The sequence below is a fragment of the Plecotus auritus genome (genome assembly GCF_963455305.1).
Source record: "Plecotus auritus genome assembly, chromosome: 3".
NCBI lineage: Eukaryota > Metazoa > Chordata > Mammalia > Chiroptera > Vespertilionidae > Plecotus > Plecotus auritus.
The window spans coordinates 177,798,598-177,809,149 of record NC_137772.1 but is presented as its reverse complement, the minus strand read 5'-3'; the positions used below and the strand labels follow the sequence as shown (position 1 = coordinate 177,809,149).

General features: G+C 38.4%; 1 protein-coding gene across 1 annotated transcript in view; it reads right to left on the bottom strand.

The window, feature by feature from the left end:
* Positions 1–3,982: 3,982 nt before the first annotated feature.
* CCNT1 (cyclin T1) overlaps positions 3,983–10,552 on the bottom strand; it is a 45,697-nt gene continuing 39,127 nt past the window's right edge. The window contains exon 9 of the mRNA XM_080662480.1: positions 3,983–10,026. Within this exon, the coding sequence (XP_080518606.1) occupies positions 8,620–10,026 (1,407 nt within the window). The 3' untranslated portion in view covers positions 3,983–8,619. The remainder of the gene's footprint in view (positions 10,027–10,552) is intronic.

Below are 10,552 nucleotides of genomic sequence, written 5' to 3'. Positions count from 1 at the left end.
TGCACTCTTTGTTAGCTACTGAATAGGTTAAAGTGGACTGAGGGTGTTTGTTGAGGTTGGGAAAGATTAATTCTTTCCTTTTTTTAATTTTAAGAGTACCTTTTTAAAGCTAGGGACAGTGAAATAAGGCAGGGTTTAGGACAGAAGCAACAGCAAGAGAAAACCTTGGGTGGGGCTGCTTTGGTCCACGGGAAAGTCAGAGAAAAGGAAGCCTTGGAGACAGGTTCAGTGGGTTAACCTGGGAAGAGCCACCAACAGCCTTTGCTAGAGGTTGCATGCCTATGGGGGAAGAAGATAGAGAAGAGAAAGGCATGGGTGTGCTCCTGGGAGGGAGAGTGCAATTGGAAAGAATTCTTGAAGGAAATAATTTTTGAAAATTTGGAGTTCTGGGAACTAATCCTAGAGAAAAGTGTGAGTGTTGAGAGAGAGAGAGAGAGAGAGAGAGAGAGAGAGAGAGAGAGAGAGAGAGAGAATGCCAAACTCTTGCTCTTTATTTTAATGTTTTTATTGATTTTAGAGAAAGGAAGGGAGAGGGATAGAGAGATAGAGACATTACTTGACTGCCTCCTGCACGTCCCCTGCTGGAGATTGAGCCCACAACCCAGGCATGTGCCCTGACCAGGAATCGAACAGAACCTCTTGATTCATGGGTCAATGCTCAGCACTGTGCCACACCAGTTGGGCCAAACTCTTGCTTTTTCTATAGTCATCCTCATTTCAGTATATGACAACTCCGTCCTTCCAGTTGGTCAGGCCAAACAAGTGGCAGTCATCCTTGACTTCTTTTTCTGCTAACCTTATAGCAGACACTACTGGCTCCAACTTTAAGATAGGTAATTTCTCATTATCTTTAGCACTTCCAACCTGGTTCAAGCCACTCTTTTCTCTTAACCTTAATTATTGTGAGCCTCTTTACCCTTGATTCCTACAATCCATTTTGAACAGAAGCCCAAATGAACATTTTTTTCCAAATGAACATTTTAAAACCTAAGCTAGAGCATGTCACTTCTCTGCACAAAACGTTTCAGTGGTGCCCTATTTCACTATCTCTTAATGGCTTACAAGGCCCTACAATATCTAGCCTTTTATTTCCCCTCTAACCACATATTCTACTTCTCTCCTCTCCTCACTTATTTTCATACTGGCCTCCTTGCTCTACTACCTCAGAACCTTTGCCATTTGTTTCCTGGAATGCTCTTATCCCAACTATTTCCATGGCTTGCTCTCTCACCTCTTTCAGATCTTTGCTGAATTGTAATTTCATGAGACCTTTCTCCCTAGTCATCTTTCCAATTTCAACACTCTACTTACCTGCACACACACACCCTCTCTCTGTGTGTGTGTTCCTCCTTCCCTGCTTTGCATTCTCCAAAGTACTTATTATTGAACTGTTTTACTTGTCTCCCTACAACTAGAATATAAGTTCTACAAGGACAGGATGCTTTTTTGTTTGTTTACTGCCATACTCCCATCAGTAATCAGTACACAGTACTTGATAGGTACTATTTTCTAGTGAAGGAATAAATGAAAGGCAAGGAAGTGCCTGAAACTACTTTTCAGAAAAGGTGTCTCTAGTACAGCAGGTCCTCAATTAATTTCCTTGTGTTCAACATCGTTTTGTTATAACTTTGAGAACAAATCACTTCCCCACCAGGGCCACTGTGTGTGGAGTTTGTACATTCTTCCCATGTCTGTGTGGGCTTTCTCCAGGTACTCACACAGCCCAGAGATTTGGAGTTATTATTTTTTTTAAAAATTTTTTTTTAAAAAATTTTAAAATAATTTTGTGTAAATTATCCGTCTGAGTATGGGTGTGTGATGAGCCCTGATGAGTATCCTGTCCATGGTGGGTTGAAAAATCATTACCTTACTTGTTTTATTAATCTTTCTTAAATGAGTGTATAGTTCACATCTATTTCAGTCTTTAATATTAGGTTTTGGGTCTTTATTTACAAGTTTGGTGATTTTTTTCTCACCAGAAATATGCTATAGGAACTTAACTCTTGTTTATGTCAATTAGCCTATACTAAAAAGTCTTACCCATCGTTTCACTTAATGTCAGTTTCCAAGAATCTATCAATGACATTAAGACCTACAATATTAATTTTTTTTTAGAATGCTTTTACTTGCTTTTAGGGAGAAGGGGGAGAGAAACATGGATCAATTGCCTCCCCCACACACCCCAACCAGGGATCGAACCTGCAACCTTTTGGTGTACAGGATGGCGCTCCAACTGAGCCACCTGACAAGTATTACATTCAAGTTTTTTAAAAAATATATATTTTATTGATTTTTTACAGAGAGGAAAGGAGAGGGATAGAGAGTTAGAAACATAGATGAGAAACATTGACCAGCTGCCTCCTGCACTCCCCCTACTGGGGATGTGCCTGCAACCAAGGTATATGCCCTTGACCAGAATTGAACCTGGGACTCTTCAGTCCGCAGGCCGACGCTCTATCCACCTAGCCAAACTGGCTAGGGCTCAAGTTTAACTTGTTTTCATTATCTGTTGGTTTTGAGTATTATGTGAAACGATACCTGTCTCCCTACACTGAGATTCCACAGTGCAAAAAGGTAGCACAAGTAGGACATGTGACAATCCATACACCAAATTAATTCAGAAGTAGACCCTAGAGTTAATAAATACAGGGTGGGGCAAAGTAGGTTTATAGTTGTATGTGAAAGTTTACTCTTGTATTATTATTTATTATTGTATTCTTTTCCATCTTAACAATTGTAGACCTACTTTTGCCCCACGTTGTATAAGTTTCTGATGGAATCCACAGAAGTCATAGAAAAGGCTTCAAACTTTCTAAAGTTGAATGACAGAGATCAAACCAATTTATTTAGGTCTCAAAAGTGTGAGGACCTCTGGCCAGTGTAGCTCAGTTGGTTAGAACATCATCCTGTACACCAAAAGATGGAAGGTTTGATTCCTGGTCAGGGCACATACTCAGGTTTTTGGTTCAATCCCCAGTTGTGGTGCATGCAGGAGGCAACCAATTGATGTTTCTCTCTTACATGGATGTTTCATTCTTTCTAAAACCAAAAGTAAAAAAATTTTTTAAAGTGTGAGGAAAACTTATAAGCCTAGCTCTGCATCAGTTAGCTTAACAAACCCTTTAATTGGGGGTACAATTGTACACAAGCTTTATATTGATTTGTTTCCATCTATTCCAAGGACGATACAGTTGATATTCATTCACTCTCTTAACAAAGGCAAATCACTGTTTTTCTATTCTTCCATTCAAACCTGATCAGAATTCCTAAAATGTCAGCAACTTCCACAAAAGTTTCATATGTACATAGTAAACAAAACTCTTGTCTTAATTTTGAAAATGGAATGAACAGAACTCAAGTGATTTTTCAGAAACATAAATAATTCTGCTCAATTTATTTTTTCCTTTTAGAGCTTTTAAACTATAACTACTGCTAACTCTGTATTATAATTCTGGAGTACTTTAGCATAAAAATTATTTCCCTTTAAATGTGTAATGAACAAGATTTACCTGTATATATGGTTTTTATTATATCCCAGGAAAAGAGTATTCACTATCAATTTTTCCAGGTACCACCAAGAATGCTGTTATTTTTTCCTTTCAAATGCACTCTTTATCTATACCATTTTTTTCAAAACCACGTATAAAATTATGAATCACGTTGATAGTGCTTGCTAGATTAAGGAGTATATATTGCTACCATCTGTTAGAGCTATATATTTTTTATGTAGCAGTTACTCTCCCAGGTATCCACACACTATTAAATGAGGGTTTACTACATCATACTTTATACTCTCAGGTTCATTGTGATGACCAAATCTTAGGCCTTTCCAATGGACTCAATTCCCATAGGATCTTGTGTAGTAGGAAGGTACATACTACTATCAAAAGTAAAACAAAACTACAGTAAGAGCAATAAAATGACAGTTAAAGACTAACTTGAAGACTCAGTATGCAAAAATAACAATGAGTGTTTTATAATTAACATTTATTGATGGGATGGATAAATACAGATTGAGAAACATACTTGACAGCAATATATCAAACTGATAGCCAGACTATAAAATGTATACAACATCCTTTTTTTAAATTTAAAAAAGTTTTTAAATTTTTTTACAAAGAGCCCTTACTGTAATGGTCACTTACATCCTATCATTCACATAACAACAGTAGAGATACCAGGGGTAGCATCCAGAAGTGAGATGCCCCAAGGAGGAAAGAGGCAACAGCAGAATAATATGCTGAGAAAGAATTCTTAAGAGCAATACAAAGAAAACAGACAAAAATATCACCACAAAATTGTACCTGAGTGACATAGATTGGTAAAGTGTTTTACTTTTCTTTTTCCTTCTTTGCTCTTTGGTCTGGTAAGAAAACGGACAATTTTAGGCGTGTGGAGTTCAGGTGGGAAAAAGGTCAGTTTCAAATCAGAAACCTAAGTTAACACTAAATTAGGCTGCTGCATTCTTTTCTTTTGAGTGCTTAACCCAGCCAGCATCTCCATCTTGTAATCAATTTCAAAGTGATTAACCACTAATCAGTTAGGTCCTCAGCTTTCAAATGAAGACTTCCTGATAACCTGATGAATACATATTTGCTCTGGCTTCAATTAGCATGCTGTCAAGCATCCCTCTCCACACTTAACATGACAAAAAACTCAATAGTCTTTCTCTTCTTTTCATTCAACCATGAATACACACACTCATAAAGGGGGAGAGTAGACACAACTTTTTAATAAACATTCTTTTTCTTTTCCTCCCTTTTCCAATGCCAAGTTTATATTAAATACTTTAGAAACATTAAAATGGAAAGGTCTCCCATTAAAAAATAATTATCATCCTAGACCATTCTATCAGGTAGGATTACAGTACCATGCTTGTTTAAAACTCACATCCAGAAGTATAAAAAGACAAAATAAAACTTGACAGGATGATACCACATAACACTTCCTAAACCATCAGGAGCAAATACTCAGTTAAAAGCTGTGTGTTAACAAGCAGCAACATGAGAAATTTGAGGAGGTATCAAAATCACTGAAGGTTTAAATGGGACTGCAGAGGGCTTATTTCTCCACATGTGAGGGGTTGCATAGACTGCTAAAATTCTCCCAAACCCAAGAGAATAGTATTTGTATTCTAACTTCAAGATGGTCTAGAATCTCCCTTTTCCTAGCATTAGTATCAAAACAATTCATCAACAAAAGAATCCTTTTAAAAAATAATATCCCAAGTTCCCACGTTTCTGTGGGGAACACAGATGAGTTTAAAATCCAACCATACTGGGATAAGACCCTCCTCTAGTTGCCTTCGTCCAAGAAGCAAGGTATGAGGGGTATGCCATTTCCAATATGGGGGATTAGATAGCAGAGGCTTAAGGAAATCCAGTACTAATGTTACCATGATTTTATTTCTGTATCCTAATCCAATGCTGTTTCTAACTGGAAATTTTATTTCTATTTGCAGAGGTGAAGCCAATAATACAGAACTATAAAAAAGAATGCATTAAATCAAAACACTAAAATCATTTTTAAAAAAAGAAAAAGAAGCTGAGGGTCTCAGATATGGAAACACATTGATTCATGAGTGAAAAGACTAAACTAATTCCTAAGTGTTTTCTAAACCCAAAAGCATAACTGATACTTCAGAAGACCAATTTAGCTTTAGATTAATGCTTCATTAAGAGTTCGGCTAAGAACAACACAGGTATTGATTAACAGCCTTAAGGACAATCCACAGGTACTTGCTTTTGCCAACATGAGATTCAATCAAAGTTGTAGGAATGAGATTTATAGAACTTGAGGCTCCAGGCCTGCTTACCACCACTTATCCTTGATAGTTTACGTTAAAAGGGGGTGAGGGTAAACCATGTTTACTGGACTAACTTTGGATGTATAAATCCCATTTCTCACCCTTTGAAAGTTTGAGGGGAGAGAAGAAATCACACAACCCTCTGAAGCCTAAGTTTGTGAGAATTTGGATAATATGCATGCTACTTCACAGGCACACTGCTAATCCAAAGACAATGCAACAGCTTCATGCACAGCCCATAAGCTGGTTCATGACATATAAACAGATCTAAAAGTAGACATGGTAGGTATCTTAAAACAGTATCAGGAGGCATTAATATAGAAAAGTCTCTAAACTGATCTATACCAGCAATGATCTAGTAGTGCATAGGCCAGACTACACAGCATAAAGCAGCTCTTAGGCTCTAGTAAGCACTTTTTTCTAGTTCACTCCTGACAAAGTTCTAAGGAACTAAGAAGACTGCCATAGGGAATTGCTAATGAAGCCAAGCGGATATGTATGTTCTGTGGTGAAGGAGTACATATGATTAGAAAATATGCAACATTTGATGAGAAAAATCAAAAGCTGGAAAAGACATTTTCATAATTAAATCAGTGATAATCAATTCCACAAAGATACAGAAGCAAACTAAATAACCTTCTTGGAAGGTCGGGAAGGAAAGCAGACTCCACCAAACAAAATCTAAACAAATAGCCTATATTTAGTAAAGATACCACACATCTACCAATTAGCACAACACACACTATGAAGGAGAAAGAGGAAAATGTCGTCTATAAAAGTGAAGTGACATTCCATGTAAAAAATACTAGTTTATAGATTGGCAAAGAGCTCATTTTACACAGCAACGGCAGGCACTCTAGACAGTTCAAATATGACAAGATGCTGGATACTAATGCACCTTCGGTTAAGTATACTGTACAAATAAATTCCTTCCTATATTAGGCCAGTGCACCGTCAATTCCAACTGCTTCAGTATTCTCCCCAATCTGTTCCTGTCAAGCAGCAGCACATGTACAACTCCTGTCTCCCTATGACTTCCAATAAAAACATTTCAATTTGTCCATAAGGAATATTTGGTATGAAGGAAGCTCCATTAAAAACAAGACAAATTCAAATTGTATCCTTTTTCCACAGCAAAAAATAAAAATAAAAATGCCACAAAGACCAAAGAATATCACATCAAATGATCTATAGCTAGGTGGCATTTTCAGTTAGACAACTTGGTTTATTAGAATTCTTCTAGTCTCTTAAAAGATTTCTTTCCTCAACAAAAATGTTCACTCTTAAAATCTGGGAGAATCAAGCAGCCATAAGAACAGACACCTGGTCCATTTTTTAAAGGATTCTTAGAAGTCTGAAGAACTTCTCCCTAGCATCTAACGTCACCAAGAATGGACGATCTACACGTAACAGTATATGTGGGCTAGGCTTGCTCACTCTCATGGCACCAGTACTGTTAATTCACAAGCTCCAATCTCTGAAGACATATAGGCTACAAAAAAATGAGGATGCAGCGGTTCCCCTTCAGCTATACAGATAAAAAGCAAGTCTCACATTTATAATATAATTTAAAATACAATGTCCTAACGATTCCCAAATCACAATTTCACTGTTTTCAGGATCCTCTAGCTCCATGGCTTTTCCCAGAACTATTCTCACATATGGTCTGGGCTTTCACAGGTAGGATGTATAGCACATACCCCTTCCCATCAGAGACCCTGAGACTGCTCTCACTTGAACACTTTCCCAAAGGCCCAACTTGAAAAAAGACACACCCAATTCTGTACATCAGAAGCCAGCTTTGCTCTCCAAACCTTCTTCCTCAACCCCATCTTTGTTCTGAATCAAAAGAAAAGGGGGTTAAAAGGAAGTTTTTATAATGGAGTCCAAAATCAGGCCATTGGCTGCACTTGCCCAAACTTGAATTTAGAAGGCTACCACTCAATTACAGCATAAAGAAAGGGGTTAAATATCATGTCAAATACATGCATCTTCCTTTATGTTCTAAAGGCCACACCGTATTCTCTCTAGTAGACTGTTGGGAAGTGAAAATGGTGAGGGACAGGGAGGGAAAAGAGAAAACATGATATTTAAACACACACACTTAAAAACATACATACCCACACTTGCATACACACTTACAGGTCTCAACACTTCAAGTGGCCAAAGTCTATCTCAGAACTCATGGCCCAAAAAAGCCTACCCTCCCAACCTCCCTTCACACCCTCCACCCTCCAATCCCACCCCCAGGATTCATTGCTATGTATTCCATACACACAGCAAAATCCCTATCCCTTTCCCAATTATATATATAAAAAAAGAAAAACTAAACAGATAACTTACTTTCTTTAAATTATTTTTTAAAAGTCTCTTAAAAGATTTTGACGTTTAAATACTTCCTCTCTTCTGACATATTAAACACCAAAAAGATCCACAACTGTCTGATATAACAAACCCTCCATATTTCAGTCCTGGCAAGAAGAGGGAAGATATCAACTCTAATTTACCTAATTAAGAGGTGGAGAGGCCAAGAATAGAGAAAGTATTATTTTTCTTTCACAGCTTCAACATATTCTCACTTTTCTAATACCAATAAAAACTATAAAATAGTTACATTTCTGAGGCAGCAGATACAATAACCAAGGCCCTCTACCATCCTCCCACTTATGTCTCAATATTAATTTATTCCCTAGTCCAAGAAGGGAGACATATTTCATTAGGGAAGTCATTTTCTTAGTTCAGAATCAGTAGTTTTAAAAAAAACCAAAAACAAAAAAATGTGTTTTTAGTTTTTCTTCTCTTCCTTTTCTTTTTCACTTAGGAAGGGGTGGAAGTGGTGGAGGAGGTTCTGAAGGTAGAGGTGGTAGTCGGGGTTTGTCCGTATTGCCAGATCTGGAGGACATTCCACCAGCCCGTGGATTCAGATATTCACCATAAGAATGAACAAATTCAAATGCAGGTGGCGGAGTGGGCTGAACACCCTGGGCACTGAGAAGGGAATGAAGCATATTCACAGTATCTTGATAGTCTATTGTCTGGGTTGTGTTGTGACCATTGGCCCCAGCAGGGCCCTTATCCAGTTTCATATGAGGAACTCGAGTTTTACAGCTAGGCTGTGAAAAATGAAGGCCACTTGTGTCTGAGCTATGCCCAGGCAACTGGGCCATTGCAGGAAGAGGAGGGAAGGAGAAATTTATGGAAGAGGATTTAGTACTCTTGGCAATCTTGGCTGGATGATCAAACACTGCCCCTCCAATCTCTTCAGGGGGACCCCTTTTACGAGCAGAACTGGAAGAGGAGAAAGAACTAGACAAGCTATAGGCTTTGTGTGCTAAGGAGCTTGCCTGGCTACTATGTTTTGGATCACCTGGCCGTTTGTTCCCAGTACCAGCTGGAAGCTGTGAGTGAGAGTGCTTGTGTGAGTGGTGATTATGATGATGATGATGATTAGATGGATGAGTCTTGTGCTTTTCTTTGTGCTCTCGGCTTTTTGTGATACTATCATCCACAGAATTGTGCTTGTCAGATGCTGCATGGACTTTAATGCGCATTTTTATCTCCTCTGGTTTCGAAGAGGCAGCTTTATCTCCACTTGCCACTGGAATTCTCATTTTGAGAGCTGTTTTGTCAGCCTTTTCCAAAAAAGGCCGCTCAGGATTTTCTGAGCCCTCTATGGGCATTTTCAGAATGACTGAAGAATGGCTATCATGTTGAGACAGGAGATTCTGGGCAGCATATGCATACTGTGACTTCACATTGGCCTCCATGTTCTCCAGTTGCCTCTTCTGGGCAGCCAACTCTTCTGCATGCTTTGCACGGTATTCTTTCAGTGATACTTTAGCTGATGGCACACTCTTACTGTTCTGCTTCTGAGAAATAAATGCATTTGAACTATCCTGTTGCAAGGAATGATCAGCTCCTATAAGTGCTACATTCTCACTAGTCCGATGACCCTGAGCAGGTTCCAGTTTAAAAGAAGGTTGGGAGGACAACCAACGCTCGCCCTGCAATATATCCACATTGCTTATGTTGCTGGATGACTCTTCAGTGGCTGGAAGGGAAGGCACTGAACTTGTGGTAGAAGAAGTTGACATGCTCATTAAACCGGCAATAGTTGTGTCTGAAGAGCTTTGGGAAATCATATTGAGGATTGTCTGCTCTGAAGTGTTTGCCTCTGCTCCTCGGTCTGCTGCTTTTGTTTTCGTGGCAGCCGGGCATGCCTAGAATGAAGCAAATGATATCTCTTCAGTTCAGGTAATTTATTATACGGAAAAAAACACTGAAATGAATAGACTGTGCTTGCTTTGACATTGAGGCTTTTCATAACCCATAAGCAAGAGACTACTGTAACATGAGATTGATAATTATTACCATCAGGAGATATAAAATTTTAAAAACCTTCAATCAAGAGTCGTGCAAACAGGATCTCAAAGAGATATCTGAACTCCCATGTTCATTGAAGCATTATTCACAATAACCAAGATATAAAAGCAACCCAAGTGTCCATCTATGATGAATGGATTAAAAAAATGTGGTATATGAACTATTATTTAGTACTTAATAAAAAGGAGAAAGATTTTGGGAAGATGGCAGGGTAGGAAGCACCAGGAATCTGTCTCCCCATCTAAACATCTGCACTGGCAGAATCTGTCTGATGGTAACTATTTTGGAACTCTAGAGTCTTTTGAAGGCTTGCAACTTCCATGGTAAGCCTTGAATAGTAAATTGGGGTTAATTTCCATCAAT